This window comes from Anser cygnoides, chromosome 1 (genome assembly GCF_040182565.1).
Source record: "Anser cygnoides isolate HZ-2024a breed goose chromosome 1, Taihu_goose_T2T_genome, whole genome shotgun sequence".
Lineage (NCBI taxonomy): Eukaryota > Metazoa > Chordata > Aves > Anseriformes > Anatidae > Anser > Anser cygnoides.
In genome coordinates this window covers 146,325,031-146,344,159 of record NC_089873.1, presented here as the reverse complement: position 1 = coordinate 146,344,159, position 19,129 = coordinate 146,325,031, and the positions used below count along the sequence as shown (strand labels likewise).

At 36.8% G+C, this 19,129-nt stretch overlaps 1 protein-coding gene and 1 long non-coding RNA gene across 2 annotated transcripts; both read right to left on the bottom strand.

The window, feature by feature from the left end:
* Positions 1–942: 942 nt before the first annotated feature.
* Positions 943–5,019, bottom strand: LOC136789712 (uncharacterized). Its single transcript, XR_010828634.1, has 3 exons — positions 5,002–5,019; positions 4,812–4,922; positions 943–1,067 (listed from the first exon to the last, which is right to left on the bottom strand). It is a non-coding gene; the product is annotated as an uncharacterized lncRNA (long non-coding RNA).
* Positions 5,020–6,211: 1,192 nt separating this feature from the next.
* Positions 6,212–13,862, bottom strand: LOC136789642 (coiled-coil domain-containing protein 138-like). The gene is made up of 7 exons (XM_066989972.1): positions 13,821–13,862; positions 13,331–13,408; positions 11,876–11,995; positions 10,474–10,551; positions 10,284–10,394; positions 6,404–6,523; positions 6,212–6,250 (listed from the first exon to the last, which is right to left on the bottom strand). Exons 1-7 carry the CDS (start codon positions 13,860–13,862, stop codon positions 6,212–6,214), a joined length of 588 nt encoding a protein of 195 aa, XP_066846073.1.
* Positions 13,863–19,129: the final 5,267 nt, after the last annotated feature.

The following is a 19,129-nucleotide window of genomic DNA, read 5'->3' as shown; positions in this document are numbered from 1 at the left end:
CTTACAGGGGAAGAATAAGCACAATACCTCTTTAGGGATATAGGCACTACGTATTTGATTACTTCTCATAAAGAAATGACACAAAAAATGGAGTGCATGTTTCAAGAATGGTCTAATGGCCTTGGAAATAGAGAGGGTGAAAGTTTTCTTCTCGCAAGAATGACACTGTCACAGACCATGCTCTGTGAGAAAAGAATACGAGGCAAACTATAACCTCCATTTAAATATAAGTAACGTACTCTATGGATACAACAAACATCCCGATCATCATGTAAGTCCTCTGTGAATACTTCAGTTTGCACAAAAGAGAAGGACAAAGATTTTACTGAGACTAGGAAGCAGATGATTTTCATCAGACTCAAGAGCATCAGAACTGCAATTCACTGAAGGAGCAATGGTCAAAAGAGTTTACGTAGCAATTTGCCTGTCAGCATTTAGGTCAGATTTAAGTCAAGTGAGAAGAAAACTTTAACTCTGTATTATTGTGAACCACTGTCTCAGCGTGTCTTTAAGAACAGAGAAAATATTCCTTTAATTAACACTTTCAAAAATAACTGAAGATACTAAGTAATCATGGAATTAGAAATACACATACTACTTTTTATTTAATAGAATCAGCAGAGCAATTCAGCACAGGGTAGCTTCCATTATAAAATACTTTCTCTCTATCCAATCTCAGTTTGCTTCAAAGGATATGGTTAGTCTTTCCTAAAATCACCTGTTGCTACAGGGTCAGGGGACTAACTCTAATTTCTTTAATACTGGAAAAGATCTGAGAGACTAAATTTCACGTGCTAGAAAATGAAGCAGAAAGTAATTACAACCATTCACACAATTCTTGTCTTACAGAAACAAAATCAGCAATTTTGCAAACAACTTGTTCAAACGTTTAAAATTGTTGACTGTAACTTCTAAAGCTACTAATAACAGGAAATAATTAATCTTGCCTGTTTTTTTAGGGAATCATTCTCATCCATCACAGACTTAAATGATGACTTCAGTTTACTATTTTCCTCAGCCACTCCTCTCAAGGTTTCTTTCATTCGGTTCATTTCGGTATCAGGTTGCTATAGAAATATCAAATGTTAAAGCATGATTAACAAGAGCGTATTTTAGAAATAATTCTCAACTAAGTTCCATTTTCCTGTTAAAATAACAGGACAAACTTCCAAAGATCAAATTTGTAATTCTGCATGGTCCAATCTGCACATACAACCAGTAGTGAAGAAAGCAACATCCACACCACGTAGTAAGAAGAAATAGAAAGAAAATGGGAGCCACGGCGTACAGCCTATGGATCTTATTTTTTTCCAGAAAATACCTAGATCTTCTCAATTGTACATTCCTCAGTTAAGTCACATGTGGGAAAGAACTGTGAATGAAAACAAATGTCAAAGCTTTTGTTTACACTTAGCTTTTCTTCTTAGCATCCATTTTAACCACAAACATGCCCAATTCTCTCTTTCTTGAATCTTTCAAATATTCTAACCATTCACTGCTGATAGTTAAGACGCTTTAGTTCACCTGTACTTAAACACCTGTCCTGCAATGTCCAGGAATGTATCCAATACTTGTTACATTTCATTGAATTGGAAAAAAAAAAAAAACCTTGTGAAACTCAACATAGTTATCTTTTAATATAATATTTTATAACATAATTTAATAATATAATTTAATACCAGGACATACCATTAAATTATAAGCAAACAAAACAGCAACAAAGGAAAACTGAAATGACAATTACTTGTAACAGTCAAAAACCTGTACGTCTTGAAAAAGAAACCAAGGAATGTGTCTTTTCTCCCCCTCACTGGAAATTTGTAATATAATTAAATATATGCCAGCAGATTCTGAAAAAAAAACAACACTGAGGCTTTGAAGCTGAGTATAAAACAAATGTTTTCAGAAAATAACGTTCCTTTTCTCAGAAACTGTGAGAATCTTCTATGTGAAAATAGCGCCTTGTTCAGAAGTGCTGTCTTTTGCACTAACAATTCAGCCATCCGCTACATTTTCTTAAGCCTCGCTCTCAGACTGTTATCATGCTGCAAAAAGGACTTTAGTGGTAAATATAGAAACGATCTCATCGACAAACAAAAATGCTACAGATAGGCTCCAAGCGGACTGCTCAACTACTTCCATTGAAAAGGCCGAACCTTTAGAGTTAACCAAGCCTAGGAAAGGCTTGCTCAGCTTGGGATGGAGCAGGAGCAAGGTGGCTTGAAACTGACCATAAACTTTCAAAACAGTCAGGGACAGCAGAATTACAAGTGAAAGGTTTTGCGAGAAAAAATTTGAGTTAAGATTCTCAATTTCTCCAAACTACGTTACACAATGCTTTATAAGGCTTGCATATTCGGGGTTTGACAATAATTTCACAGTGCTTCAGGGATTTGGCAATAATTTCACAGGCCACTGGGTTGCTGTAGGTGGTGCCAGGATGTCTAAACCATCCAATTCCATTATTAAATCGGGTACCATCCATATCATAATCAACTGTATCACTTCATTCCTGCCAAATGTTTGTCTAGTCTGTTCTGAAGACCTGCAAATACTGGAAGCACCAGTCTTACTGACCTCTCTGACCCAGTGGTTGACTGCTTTTGTTTTAATCTAGTTTTTCCTCATACTTACCCTGCCACTACTTCTATCACAGACATGGAAAAAAAAAAGATTACTTTCTTTCTCTTTGGGGCAGCCTTTTATGTAGCCAAAGATTGGCATGTTCACGTGTCCCTGCATTTGTTCATCACCCTGCATGTGTACAGATGATATTTCTGTTCAAATGCAATACTGCACACTCTTGCCTCTGAAGCATTGCGCTTTTCTCAGACCTACTACCTCTTCAATTTGTCAAGATCAATTTTAATCCTAACCTTCTTTTTCAGCATGCTTGAAATTCTCCCTCGCTTGCTATTCGCTTCAAGTTTAACAAGCGTGCTCTTTCTCACCATCACACTTCTCACTGAAAACACCCAATACTGGACCCAAAAGAGACTATTCCAGAATCTACTATGTACATTCCTTCAGCTGTGAAACACTGTCTCACTACACCTTACCACCAACCTTATTTCAGCTGTCATACTTTTCTAATATGATTATGAAAACGCCACGTAAAACTGTACCAGAAACAATACAGCAAAGTCTAGACATACATATAACTAGTACTCCTCTACTAGCCATGCCTGTTACCTTGTCCTAATGGAAATCACACTGATTTGACAATTTAGGATTAACACAAGCTCGTTGCCATTTACTGCAGTGTTTTTGGCATGGCACTTCGCATGGTTTGTTCATAGCTTGCCAGGACATATATTTATTTATTTAGCTGAGAACCAACATTAAGTTGATGGCTGTGTAACTCTTTCCCATTTGAAAAGAACGGCATCAGATTTTTCTAGTTGACTCCACTTGACCTCCACAAGTTTTTACAGATAACCACTAACTGCTCCTGGCTTTTCAACACTTCTCTAACCTGTGTGACACTTTTAAAGCCACTTGTGTTTTTTCTAAAGACATCTTTAAAATCACTTTTATGGATTTGAACCATCTATCTTAACACATTCCTTCCCTATTGAAAGTTGAGGTCCTGCTCCCCTGACACCTTTCTCCCTTTTTTTCCTGTATCTACATACTCCCTCAATGGCTTGTGCATCCTCCCTCAATGGCTTAATGATCTGTGCATGTGGAAATCCTCATTTTGATACATGTGATACACTCCTTTGCTTTATTTCATACAATCTACTTATGCTAAATTTTAACTGTGTAAGTAGCACCGTTAGAAGAATAAAGACTTCATGACATTGTCATTCTGTCCCTCTACTACAACTGTACAGAAAAACTCTGTGAAAGGTATCCAGAGGTTCCTGAAGACAGGCTGCACAAACAGCTCTTTAAAACCTTCACAGGTCTTCTTGTATCTACCTTCAGACAACTGTTCTTCTCTTCACTCAGAATTATAACTACTGATGCTGCTCATATATCACTTGCGACTAAAGTACGCTAAAACCTACGTACACAGAGAAATATGTTGGCTATATAGAGACAGTACAGTTTTAAGGCATCTGATATAGATCAAGTAGAATGGTGTGAATATCTCTCTTTCTCATTTCAGTTTAGCCTCTAGCGGGAGAAAGTCATTACCAGTCGGGAAATGTTGGCAGAGTGCTAGCAGAGGACTTGCTACTGACTGGAATAACATGGAGACAGAAAGTATTTCATTAAGTGATGCAAGAAGGTATTTTAAGGAAAACAAGGTGATCCTTTTGGAACTATATATGAACACTGCATTTATTCTTTCCCACATTAAAGACCATTTCCCCAAAGTATAACAGCAGTACAATCATCTCTGGCTTATCAAATTAAAATTTGTTATCTGACTTCTCTAACTACATTTCAGCTGGTTTTATTCATAAAGGACAGTGTTGTACTGTAGCAGTAACCAGGATAAGTTTAAGATTTGCTCTGACACAGCAGAAGAAAACAGTTACAGTGCAGGCAGAATATAATTTTAATTCATAGTTGAGAGATAACATGAGAGGAAGAAGAAAACATAGCTAAATAAGCAAAAAACATGTACATACACAATATAAAATTCAAAAGACATTTTTAGCAACATACTTTATTCTTTCAGTTGACTGTTTCTCCCAATATAGTGTCTACCTATTCCTACTGTAATTAACTCACTAAAAAAAATCAATAAAAATTATTTTATTTTTCTAATTTCTAGCATTTTCTAATTTCTAGCAGATACATAACGTTCTACTGCCTAAAGTCTTTCAAACAGATCTTTCACCTTGCCCAGTCCTTACCTTATCACTTTTTGATGCTCCTGTCTCATTTTTCTCCATACCACGTTTACGTGAGCGCACCACTTGTCCTGAATCATTAGACTTCTGTGTCATTACCAATGCATGCTTCTGCTACAATAAAACGTAACAATGAATTATATTTCACTTGTTAACTATAAAGGAAGAAGGTACCTGGAAGAAGAAACCTTACCTTTGAATCATTTAACTGAGCTTGCATGCTTCTTGCTCGATCTTCTAACTTCTTGTTCTGTTCTTTCGCGTCACTTAACTGAAAGAATCAAAAACCATTCAAATAGCTGTAGATTCAAAACTCACTTTTTGACTTAACCATCACACTGAAATCATTTGATGTGATTGCTAAAAGTTCAATTTTTTTCTTCTCAGCATGGACAGTGATAGAAACAAAATCACTGTCCACTTCCTCAACAAATCACGGGATGGCCGAGGTGGGAAGGGACCTCTGGAGACCATCTGGTCCAACCATCTTGTTTAAACAGGGCCACCCAGAGCAGGCTGCCCAGGACCACGTCCAGGCAGCTTGTGAAGATCTTCAAGGACGGGGACTCCTCAACCTCTCCAGGCAACCTCTGCCTGGATAAATAAAATAGTCGTGGCTCTTTGTTGACTTGCGGCCCAACCTTTCCGCTTACAGGGGAAGAATAAGCACAATACCTCTTTAGGGATATAGGCACTACGTATTTGATTACTTCTCATAAAGAAATGACACAAAAAATGGAGTGCATGTTTCAAGAATGGTCTAATGGCCTTGGAAATAGAGAGGGTGAAAGTTTTCTTCTCGAAAGAATGACACTGTTACTGACCATGCTCTGTGAGAAAAGAATACGAGGCAAACTATAACCTCCATTTAAATATAAGTAACGTACTCTATGGATACAACAAACATCCCGATCATCATGTAAGTCCTCTGTGAATACTTCAGTTTGCACAAAAGAGGAGGACAAAGATTTTACTGAGACTAGGAAGCAGATGATTTTCATCAGACTCAAGAGCATCAGAACTGCAATTCACTGAAGGAGCAATGGTCAAAAGAGTTTACGTAGCAATTTGCCTGTCAGCATTTAGGTCAGATTTAAGTCAAGTGAGAAGAAAACTTTAACTCTGTATTATTGTGAACCACTGTCTCAGCGTGTCTTTAAGAACAGAGAAAATATTCCTTTAATTAACACTTTCAAAAATAACTGAAGATACTGAGTAATCATGGAATTAGAAATACACATACTACTTTTTATTTAATAGAATCAGCAGAGCAATTCAGCACAGGGTGGCTTCCATTATAAAATACTTTCTCTCTATCCAATCTCAGTTTGCTTCAGAGGATATGGTTAGTCTTTCCTAAAATCACCCGTTGCTACAGGGTCAGAGGACTAACTCTAATTTCTTTAATACTGGAAAAGATCTGAGAGACTAAATTTCACGTGCTAGAAAATGAAGCAGAAAGTAATTACAACCATTCACACAATTCTTGTCTTACAGAAACAAAATCAGCAATTTTGCAAACAACTTGTTCAAACGTTTAAAATTGTTGACTGTAACTTCTAAAGCTACTAATAACAGGAAATAATTAATCTTGCCTGTTTTTTTAGGGAATCATTCTCATCCATCACAGACTTAAATGATGACTTCAGTTTACTATTTTCCTCAGCCACTCCTCTCAAGGTTTCTTTCATTCGGTTCATTTCGGTATCAGGTTGCTATAGAAATATCAAATGTTAAAGCATGATTAACAAGAGCTTTTAGAAATAATCTTTTAGAAATAATTCTCAACTAAGTTCCATTTTCCTGTTAAAATAACAGGACAAACTTCCAAAGATCAAATTTGTAATTCTGCATGGTCCAATCTGCACATACAACCAGTAGTGAAGAAAGCAACATCCACACCACGTAGTAAGAAGAAATAGAAAGAAAATGGGAGCCACGGCGTACAGCCTATGGATCTTATTTTTTTTCCAGAAAATACCTAGATCTTCTCAATTGTACATTCCTCAGTTAAGTCACATGTGGGAAAGAACTGTGAATGAAAACAAATGTCAAAGCTTTTGTTTACACTTAGCTTTTCTTCTTAGCATCCATTTTAACCACAAACATGCCCAATTCTCTCTTTCTTGAATCTTTCAAATATTCTAACCATTCACTGATGATAGTTAAGACGCTTTAGTTCACCTGTACTTAAACACCTGTCCTGCAATGTCCAGGAATGTATCCAATACTTGTTACATTTCATTGAATTGGAAAAAAAAACCCTTGTGAAACTCAACATAGTTATCTTTTAATATAATATTTTATAACATAATTTAATAATATAATTTAATACCAGGACATACCATTAAATTATAAGCAAAAACAGACAAAAAACAGCAACAAAGGAAAACTGAAATGACAATTACTTGTAACAGTCAAAAACCTGTGCGTCTTGAAAAAGAAACCAAGGAATGTGTCTTTTCTCCCCCTCACTGGAAATTTGTAATATAATTAAATATATGCCAGCAGATTCTGAAAAAAAAAACCAACACTGAGGCTTTGAAGCTGAGTATAAAACAAATGTTTTCAGAAAATAACGTTCCTTTTCTCAGAAACTGTGAGAATCTTCTATGTGAAAATAGCGCCTTGTTCAGAAGTGCTGTCTTTTGCACTAACAATTCAGCCATCCACTACATTTTCTTAAGCCTCGCTCTCAGACTGTTATCATGCTGCAAAAAGGACTTTAGTGGTAAATATAGAAACGATCTCATCAACAAACAAAAATGCTACATATAGGCTCCAAGCGGACAGCTCAACTACTTCCATTGAAAAGGCCGAACCTTTAGAGTTAACCAAGCCTAGGAAAGGCTTGCTCAGCTTGGGATGGAGCAGGAGCAAGGTGGCTTGAAACTGACCATAAACTTTCAAAACAGTCAGGGACAGCAGAATTACAAGTGAAAGGTTTTGCGAGAAAAAATTTGAATTAAGATTCTCAATTTCTCCAAACTACGTTACACAATGCTTTATAAGGCTTGCATATTCGGGGTTTGACAATAATTTCACAGTGCTTCAGGGATTTGGCAATAATTTCACAGGCCACTGGGTTGCTGTAGGTGGTGCCAGGATGTCTAAACCATCCAATTCCATTATTAAATCGGGTACCATCCATATCATAATCAACTGTATCACTTCATTCCTGCCAAATGTTTGTCTAGTCTGTTCTGAAGACCTGCAAATACTGGAAGCACCAGTCTTACTGATCTCTCTGACCCAGTGGTTGACTGCTTTTGTTTTAATCTAGTTTTTCCTCATACTTACCCTGCCACTACTTCTATCACAGACATGGAAAAAAAAAAGATTACTTTCTTTCTCTTTGGGGCAGCCTTTTATGTAGCCAAAGATTGGCATGTTCACGTGTCCCTGCATTTGTTCATCACCCTGCATGTGTACAGATGATATTTCTGTTCAAATGCAATACTGCACACTCTTGCCTCTGAAGCATTGCGCTTTTCTCAGACCTACTACCTCTTCAATTTGTCAAGATCAATTTTAATCCTAACCTTCTTTTTCAGCATGCTTGAAATTCTCCCTCGCTTGCTATTCGCTTCAAGTTTAACAAGCGTGCTCTTTCTCACCATCACACTTCTCACTGAAAACACCCAATACTGGACCCAAAAGAGACTATTCCAGAATCTACTATGTACATTCCTTCAGCTGTGAAACACTGTCTCACTACACCTTACCACCAACCTTATTTCAGCTGTCATACTTTTCTAATATGATTATGAAAACGCCACGTAAAACTGTACCAGAAACAATACAGCAAAGTCTAGACATACATATAACTAGTACTCCTCTACTAGCCATGCCTGTTACCTTGTCCTAATGGAAATCACACTGATTTGACAATTTAGGATTAACACAAGCTCGTTGCCATTTACTGCAGTGTTTTTGGCATGGCACTTCGCATGGTTTGTTCATAGCTTGCCAGGACATATATTTATTTATTTAGCTGAGAACCAACATTAAGTTGATGGCTGTGTAACTCTTTCCCATTTGAAAAGAACGGCATCAGATTTTTCTAGTTGACTCCACTTGACCTCCACAAGTTTTTACAGATAACCACTAACTGCTCCTGGCTTTTCAACACTTCTCTAACCTGTGTGACACTTTTAAAGCCACTTGTGTTTTTTCTAAAGACATCTTTAAAATCACTTTTACGGATTTGAACCATCTATCTTAACACATTCCTTCCCTATTGAAAGTTGAGGTCCTGCTCCCCTGACACCTTTCTCCCTTTTTTTCCTGTATCTACATACTCCCTCAATGGCTTGTGCATCCTCCCTCAATGGCTTAATGATCTGTGCATGTGGAAATCCTCATTTTGATACATGTGATACACTCCTTTGCTTTATTTCATACAATCTACTTATGCTAAATTTTAACTGTGTAAGTAGCACCGTTAGAAGAATAAAGACTTCATGACATTGTCATTCTGTCCCTCTACTACAACTGTACAGAAAAACTCTGTGAAAGGTATCCAGAGGTTCCTGAAGACAGGCTGCACAAACAGCTCTTTAAAACCTTCACAGGTCTTCTTGTATCTACCTTCAGACAACTGTTCTTCTCTTCACTCAGAATTATAACTACTGATGCTGCTCATATATCACTTGCGACTAAAGTACGCTAAAACCTACGTACACAGAGAAATATGTTGGCTATATAGAGACAGTACAGTTTTAAGGCATCTGATATAGATCAAGTAGAATGGTGTGAATATCTCTCTCTCATTTCAGTTTAGCCTCTAGCGGGAGAAAGTCATTACCAGTCGGGAAATGTTGGCAGAGTACTAGCAGAGGACTTGCTACTGACTGGAATAACATGGAGACAGAAAGTATTTCATTAAGTGATGCAAGAAGGTATTTTAAGGAAAACAAGGTGATCCTTTTGGAACTATATATGAACACTGCATTTATTCTTTCCCACATTAAAGACCATTTCCCCAAAGTATAACAGCAGTACAATCATCTCTGGCTTATCAAATTAAAATTTGTTATCTGACTTCTCTAACTACATTTCAGCTGGTTTTATTCATAAAGGACAGTGTTGTACTGTAGCAGTAACCAGGATAAGTTTAAGATTTGCTCTGACACAGCAGAAGAAAACAGTTACAGTGCAGGCAGAATATAATTTTAATTCATAGTTGAGAGATAACATGAGAGGAAGAAGAAAACATAGCTAAATAAGCAAAAAACATGTACATACACAATATAAAATTCAAAAGACATTTTTAGCAACATACTTTATTCTTTCAGTTGACTGTTTCTCCCAATATAGTGTCTACCTATTCCTACTGTAATTAACTCACTAAAAAAAATCAATAAAAATTATTTTATTTTTCTAATTTCTAGCATTTTCTAATTTCTAGCAGATACATAACGTTCTACTGCCTAAAGTCTTTCAAACAGATCTTTCACCTTGCCCAGTCCTTACCTTATCACTTTTTGATGCTCCTGTCTCATTTTTCTCCATACCACGTTTACGTGAGCGCACCACTTGTCCTGAATCATTAGACTTCTGTGTCATTACCAATGCATGCTTCTGCTACAATAAAACGTAACAATGAATTATATTTCACTTGTTAACTATAAAGGAAGAAGGTACCTGGAAGAAGAAACCTTACCTTTGAATCATTTAACTGAGCTTGCATGCTTCTTGCTCGATCTTCTAACTTCTTGTTCTGTTCTTTCGCGTCACTTAACTGAAAGAATCAAAAACCATTCAAATAGCTGTAGATTCAAAACTCACTTTTTGACTTAACCATCACACTGAAATCATTTGATGTGATTGCTAAAAGTTCAATTTTTTTCTTCTCAGCATGGACAGTGATAGAAACAAAATCACTGTCCACTTCCTCAACAAATCACGGGATGGCCGAGGTGGGAAGGGACCTCTGGAGACCATCTGGTCCAACCATCTTGTTTAAACAGGGCCACCCAGAGCAGGCTGCCCAGGACCACGTCCAGGCAGCTTGTGAAGATCTTCAAGGACGGGGACTCCTCAACCTCTCCAGGCAACCTCTGCCTGGATAAATAAAATAGTCGTGGCTCTTTGTTGACTTGCGGCCCAACCTTTCCGCTTACAGGGGAAGAATAAGCACAATACCTCTTTAGGGATATAGGCACTACGTATTTGATTACTTCTCATAAAGAAATGACACAAAAAATGGAGTGCATGTTTCAAGAATGGTCTAATGGCCTTGGAAATAGAGAGGGTGAAAGTTTTCTTCTCGAAAGAATGACACTGTTACTGACCATGCTCTGTGAGAAAAGAATACGAGGCAAACTATAACCTCCATTTAAATATAAGTAACGTACTCTATGGATACAACAAACATCCCGATCATCATGTAAGTCCTCTGTGAATACTTCAGTTTGCACAAAAGAGGAGGACAAAGATTTTACTGAGACTAGGAAGCAGATGATTTTCATCAGACTCAAGAGCATCAGAACTGCAATTCACTGAAGGAGCAATGGTCAAAAGAGTTTACGTAGCAATTTGCCTGTCAGCATTTAGGTCAGATTTAAGTCAAGTGAGAAGAAAACTTTAACTCTGTATTATTGTGAACCACTGTCTCAGCGTGTCTTTAAGAACAGAGAAAATATTCCTTTAATTAACACTTTCAAAAATAACTGAAGATACTGAGTAATCATGGAATTAGAAATACACATACTACTTTTTATTTAATAGAATCAGCAGAGCAATTCAGCACAGGGTGGCTTCCATTATAAAATACTTTCTCTCTATCCAATCTCAGTTTGCTTCAGAGGATATGGTTAGTCTTTCCTAAAATCACCTGTTGCTACAGGGTCAGGGGACTAACTCTAATTTCTTTAATACTGGAAAAGATCTGAGAGACTAAATTTCACGTGCTAGAAAATGAAGCAGAAAGTAATTACAACCATTCACACAATTCTTGTCTTACAGAAACAAAATCAGCAATTTTGCAAACAACTTGTTCAAACGTTTAAAATTGTTGACTGTAACTTCTAAAGCTACTAATAACAGGAAATAATTAATCTTGCCTGTTTTTTTAGGGATTCATTCTCATCCATCACAGTGTTATACGATGACTTCAGTGTGCTATTTTCCTTACCCACTTCTATCACGGTTTCTCTCATTCGGTTCATTTCTGTCATATATAGCTATAGAAATATCAAATGTTAAAGCATGATTAACAAGAGCGTATTTTAGAAATAATTCTCAACTAAGTTCCATTTTACTGTTAAAATAATAGGACAAACTTCCAAAGATCAAATTTGTAATTCTGCATGGTCCAATCTGCACATACAACCAGTAGTGAAGAAAGCAACATCCACACCACGTATTAAGAAGAAATAGAAAGAAAATGGGAGCCACGGCGTACAGCCTATGGATCTTATTTTTTTTCCAGAAAATACCTAGATCTTCTCAATTGTACATTCCTCAGTTAAGTCACATGTGGGAAAGAACTGTGAATGAAAACAAATGTCAAAGCTTTTGTTTACACTTAGCTTTTCTTCTTAGCATCCATTTTAACCACAAACATGCCCAATTCTCTCTTTCTTGAATCTTTCAAATATTCTAACCATTCACTGATGATAGTTAAGACACTTTAGTTCACCTGTACTTAAACACCTGTCCTGCAATGTCCAGGAATGTATCCAATACTTGTTACATTTCATTGAATTGGAAAAAAAAAAAAAACCTTGTGAAACTCAACATAGTTATCTTTTAATATAATATTTTATAACATAATTTAATAATATAATTTAATACCAGGACATACCATTAAATTATAAGCAAAAACAGACAAAAAACAGCAACAAAGGAAAACTGAAATGACAATTACTTGTAACAGTCAAAAACCTGTGCGTCTTGAAAAAGAAACCAAGGAATGTGTCTTTTCTCCCCCTCACTGGAAATTTGTAATATAATTAAATATATGCCAGCAGATTCTGAAAAAAAACAACACTGAGGCTTTGAAGTTGAGTATAAAACAAATGTTTTCAGAAAATAACGTTCCTTTTCTCAGAAACTGTGAGAATCTTCTATGTGAAAATAGCGCCTTGTTCAGAAGTGCTGTCTTTTGCACTAACAATTCAGCCATCCACTACATTTTCTTAAGCCTCGCTCTCAGACTGTTATCATGCTGCAAAAAGGACTTTAGTGGTAAATATAGAAACGATCTCATCAACAAAGAAAAATGCTACAGATAGGCTCCAAGCGGAGTGCTCAACTACTTCCATTGAAAAGGCCGAACCTTTAGAGTTAACCAAGCCTAGGAAAGGCTTGCTCAGCTTGGGATGGAGCAGGAGCAAGGTGGCTTGAAACTGACCATAAACTTTCAAAACAGTCAGGGACAGCAGAATTACAAGTGAAAGGTTTTGCGAGAAAAAATTTGAATTAAGATTCTCAATTTCTCCAAACTACATTACACAATGCTTTATAAGGCTTGCATAACTATAACAGAAGAAGGTACCTGTAAGAAGAAACCTTACCTTTAAATTATCTAACTGAGCTTGCATGCTTTTTGCTCGATCATCTAACTTCTTGTTCTGTTCGTTCGCGTCACTTAACTGAAAGAATCAAAAACCATTCAAATAGCTGTAGATTCAAAACTCACTTTTTGACTTAACCATCACATTGAAATCATTTGATGTGATTGCTAAATGATTAAAAGTTCAATTTTTTTCTTCTCAGCATGGACAGTGATAGAAACAAAATCACTGTCCACTTCCTCAACAAATCACGGGATGGCCGAGGTGGGAAGGGACCTCTGGAGACCATCTGGTCCAACCATCTTGTTTAAACAGGGCCACCCAGAGCAGGCTGCCCAGGACCACGTCCAGGCAGCTTGTGAAGATCTTCAAGGACGGGGACTCCTCAACCTCTCCAGGCAACCTCTGCCTGGATAAATAAAATAGTCGTGGCTCTTTGTTGACTTGCGGCCCAACCTTTCCGCTTACAGGGGAAGAATAAGCACAATACCTCTTTAGGGATATAGGCACTACGTATTTGATTACTCCTCATAAAGAAATGACACAAAAAATGGAGTGCATGTTTCAAGAATGGTCTAATGGCCTTGGAAATAGAGAGGGTGAAAGTTTTCTTCTCGAAAGAATGACACTGTTACTGACCATGCTCTGTGAGAAAAGAATACGAGGCAAACTATAACCTCCATTTAAATATAAGTAACGTACTCTATGGATACAACAAACATCCCGATCATCATGTAAGTCCTCTGTGAATACTTCAGTTTGCACAAAAGAGAAGGACAAAGATTTTACTGAGACTAGGAAGCAGATGATTTTCATCAGACTCAAGAGCATCAGAACTGCAATTCACTGAAGGAGCAATGGTCAAAAGAGTTTACGTAGCAATTTGCCTGTCAGCATTTAGGTCAGATTTAAGTCAAGTGAGAAGAAAACTTTAACTCTGTATTATTGTGAACCACTGTCTCAGCGTGTCTTTAAGAACAGAGAAAATATTCCTTTAATTAACACTTTCAAAAATAACTGAAGATACTGAGTAATCATGGAATTAGAAATACACATACTACTTTTTATTTAATAGAATCAGCAGAGCAATTCAGCACAGGGTGGCTTTCATTATAAAATACTTTCTCTCTATCCAATCTCAGTTTGCTTCAAAGGATATGGTTAGTCTTTCCTAAAATCACCTGTTGCTACAGGGTCAGAGGACTAACTCTAATTTCTTTAATACTGGAAAAGATCTGAGAGACTAAATTTCACGTGCTAGAAAATGAAGCAGAAAGTAATTACAACCATTCACACAATTCTTGTCTTACAGAAACAAAATCAGCAATTTTGCAAACAACTTGTTCAAACGTTTAAAATTGTTGACTGTAACTTCTAAAGCTACTAATAACAGGAAATAATTAATCTTGCCTGTTTTTTTAGGGAATCATTCTCATCCATCACAGACTTAAATGATGACTTCAGTTTACTATTTTCCTCAGCCACTCCTCTCAAGGTTTCTTTCATTCGGTTCATTTCGGTACCAGGTTGCTATAGAAATATCAAATGTTAAAGCATGATTAACAAGAGCGTATTTTAGAAATAATTCTCAACTAAGTTCCATTTTACTGTTAAAATAATAGGACAAACTTCCAAAGATCAAATTTGTAATTCTGCATGGTCCAATCTGCACATACAACCAGTAGTGAAGAAAGCAACATCCACACCACGTATTAAGAAGAAATAGAAAGAAAATGGGAGCCACGGCGTACAGCCTATGGATCTTATTTTTTTCCAGAAAATACCTAGATCTTCTCAATTGTACATTCCTCAGTTAAGTCACATGTGGGAAAGAACTGTGAATGAAAACAAATGTCAAAGCTTTTGTTTACACTTAGCTTTTCTTCTTAGCATCCATTTTAACCACAAACATGCCCAATTCTCTCTTTCTTGAATCTTTCAAATATTCTAACCATTCACTGATGATAGTTAAGACGCTTTAGTTCACCTGTACTTAAACACCTGTCCTGCAATGTCCAGGAATGTATCCAATACTTGTTACATTTCATTGAATTGGAAAAAAAAAAAAAAACCTTGTGAAACTCAACATAGTTATCTTTTAATATAATATTTTATAACATAATTTAATAATATAATTTAATACCAGGACATACCATTAAATTATAAGCAAAAACAGACAAAAAACAGCAACAAAGGAAAACTGAAATGACAATTACTTGTAACAGTCAAAAACCTGTGCGTCTTGAAAAAGAAACCAAGGAATGTGTCTTTTCTCCCCCTCACTGGAAATTTGTAATATAATTAAATATATGCCAGCAGATTCTGAAAAAAAAACAACACTGAGGCTTTGAAGCTGAGTATAAAACAAATGTTTTCAGAAAATAACGTTCCTTTTCTCAGAAACTGTGAGAATCTTCTATGTGAAAATAGCGCCTTGTTCAGAAGTGCTGTCTTTTGCACTAACAATTCAGCCATCCACTACATTTTCTTAAGCCTCGCTCTCAGACTGTTATCATGCTGCAAAAAGGACTTTAGTGGTAAATATAGAAACGATCTCATCAACAAACAAAAATGCTACAGATAGGCTCCAAGCGGAGTGCTCAACTACTTCCATTGAAAAGGCCGAACCTTTAGAGTTAACCAAGCCTAGGAAAGGCTTGCTCAGCTTGGGATGGAGCAGGAGCAAGGTGGCTTGAAACTGACCATAAACTTTCAAAACAGTCAGGGACAGCAGAATTACAAGTGAAAGGTTTTGCGAGAAAAAATTTGAATCAAGATTCTCAATTTCTCCAAACTACATTACACAATGCTTTATAAGGCTTGCATAACTATAACAGAAGAAGGTACCTGTAAGAAGAAACCTTACCTTTAAATTATCTAACTGAGCTTGCATGCTTTTTGCTCGATCATCTAACTTCTTGTTCTGTTCGTTCGCGTCACTTAACTGAAAGAATCAAAAACCATTCAAATAGCTGTAGATTCAAAACTCACTTTTTGACTTAACCATCACATTGAAATCATTTGATGTGATTGCTAAATGATTAAAAGTTCAATTTTTTTCTTCTCAGCATGGACAGTGATAGAAACAAAATCACTGTCCACTTCCTCAACAAATCACGGGATGGCCGAGGTGGGAAGGGACCTCTGGAGACCATCTGGTCCAACCATCTTGTTTAAACAGGGCCACCCAGAGCAGGCTGCCCAGGACCACGTCCAGGCAGCTTGTGAAGATCTTCAAGGACGGGGACTCCTCAACCTCTCCAGGCAACCTCTGCCTGGATAAATAAAATAGTCGTGGCTCTTTGTTGACTTGCGGCCCAACCTTTCCGCTTACAGGGGAAGAATAAGCACAATACCTCTTTAGGGATATAGGCACTACGTATTTGATTACTTCTCATAAAGAAATGACACAAAAAATGGAGTGCATGTTTCAAGAATGGTCTAATGGCCTTGGAAATAGAGAGGGTGAAAGTTTTCTTCTTGCAAGAATGACACTGTTACTGACCATGCTCTGTGAGAAAAGAATACGAGGCAAACTATAACCTCCATTTAAATATAAGTAACGTACTCTATGGATACAACAAACATCCCGATCATCATGTAAGTCCTCTGTGAATACTTCAGTTTGCACAAAAGAGAAGGACAAAGATTTTACTGAGACTAGGAAGCAGATGATTTTCATCAGACTCAAGAGCATCAGAACTGCAATTCACTGAAGGAGCAATGGTCAAAAGAGTTTACGTAGCAATTTGCCTGTCAGCATTTAGGTCAGATTTAAGTCAAGTGAGAAGAAAACTTTAACTCTGTATTATTGTGAACCACTGTCTCAGCGTGTCTTTAAGAACAGAGAAAATATTCCTTTAATTAACACTTTCAAAAATAACTGAAGATACTGAGTAATCATGGAATTAGAAATACACATACTACTTTTTATTTAATAGAATCAGCAGAGCAATTCAGCACAGGGTGGCTTCCATTATAAAATACTTTCTCTCTATCCAATCTCAGTTTGCTTCAAAGGATATGGTTAGTCTTTCCTAAAATCACCTGTTGCTACAGGGTCAGGGGACTAACTCTAATTTCTTTAATACTGGAAAAGATCTGAGAGACTAAATTTCACGTGCTAGAAAATGAAGCAGAAAGTAATTACAACCATTCACACAATTCTTGTCTTACAGAAACAAAATCAGCAATTTTGCAAACAACTTGTTCAAACGTTTAAAATTGTTGACTGTAACTTCTAAAGCTACTAATAACAGGAAATAATTAATCTTGCCTGTTTTTTTAGGGAATCATTCTCATCCATCACAGAGTTAAATGATGACTTCAGTCTACTATTTTCCTCAGCCACTCCTCTCAAGGTTTCTTTCATTCGGTTCATTTCGGTATCATGTTGCTATAGAAATATCAAATGTTAAAGCATGATTAACAAGAGCGTATTTTAGAAATAATTCTCAACTAAGTTCCATTTTACTGTTAAAATAATAGGACAAACTTCCAAAGATCAAATTTGTAATTCTGCATGGTCCAATCTGCACATACAACCAGTAGTGAAGAAAGCAACATCCACACCACGTAGTAAGAAGAAACAGAAAGAAAAATGGGAGCCATAGGGCTTGCATATTCGGGGTTTTGACGATAATTTCACAGTGCTTCAGGGATTTGGCAATAATTGCACAGGCCACTGGGTTGCTGTAGGTGGTGCCAGGATGTCTAAACCATCCAATTCCATTATTAAATCGGGTACCATCCATATCATAATCAACTGTATCACTTCATTCCTGCCAAATGTTTGTCTAGTCTGTTCTGAAGACCTGCAAATACTGGAAGCACCAGTCTTACTGACCTCTCTGACCCAGTGGTTGACTGCTTTTGTTTTAATCTAGTTTTTCCTCATACTTACCCTGCCACTACTTCTATCACAGACATGGAAAAAAAAAAGATTACTTTCTTTCTCTTTGGGGCAGCCTTTTATGTAGCCAAAGATTGGCATGTTCACGTGTCCCTGCATTTGTTCATCACCCTGCATGTGTACAGATGATATTTCTGTTCAAATGCAATACTGCACACTCTTGCCTCTGAAGCATTGCGCTTTTCTCAGACCTACTACCTCTTCAATTTGTCAAGATCAATTTTAATCCTAACCTTCTTTTTCAGCATGCTTGAAATTCTCCCTCGCTTGCTATTCGCTTCAAGTTTAACAAGCGTGCTCTTTCTCACCATCACACTTCTCACTGAAAACACCCAATACTGGACCCAAAAGAGACTATTCCAGAATCTACTATGTACATTCCTTCAGCTGTGAAACACTGTCTCACTACACCTTACCACCAACCTTATTTCAGCTGTCATACTTTTCTAATATGATTATGAAAACGCCACGTAAAACTGTACCAGAAACAATACAGCAAAGTCTAGACATACATATAACTAGTACTCCTCTACTAGCCATGCCTGTTACCTTGTCCTAATGGAAATCACACTGATTTGACAATTTAGGATTAACACAAGCTCGTTGCCATTTACTGCAGTGTTTTTGGCATGGCACTTCGCATGGTTTGTTCATAGCTTGCCAGGACATATATTTATTTATTTAGCTGAGAACCAACATTAAGTTGATGGCTGTGTAACTCTTTCCCATTTGAAAAGAACGGCATCAGATTTTTCTAGTTGACTCCACTTGACCTCCACAAGTTTTTACAGATAACCACTAACTGCTCCTGGCTTTTCAACACTTCTCTAACCTGTGTGACACTTTTAAAGCCACTTGTGTTTTTTCTAAAGACATCTTTAAAATCA

What these genes read in the sequence shown, in the direction of transcription:
- LOC136789642 (XM_066989972.1), bottom strand. Translation starts at nt 13,862, where the DNA reads ATGAGGAGTAATCAAATACGTAGTGCCTATATCCCTAAAGAG. An exon ending in CTCAGTTAGATAATTTAAAG is followed by an intron (nt 11,996 to 13,330) that starts GTAAGGTTTCTT and finishes ATATTTCTATAG; the next exon opens with CTATATATGACAGAAATGAA. An exon ending in GAGCATCAAAAAGTGATAAG is followed by an intron (nt 6,524 to 10,283) that starts GTAAGGACTGGG and finishes ATATTTCTATAG; the next exon opens with CAACCTGATACCGAAATGAA.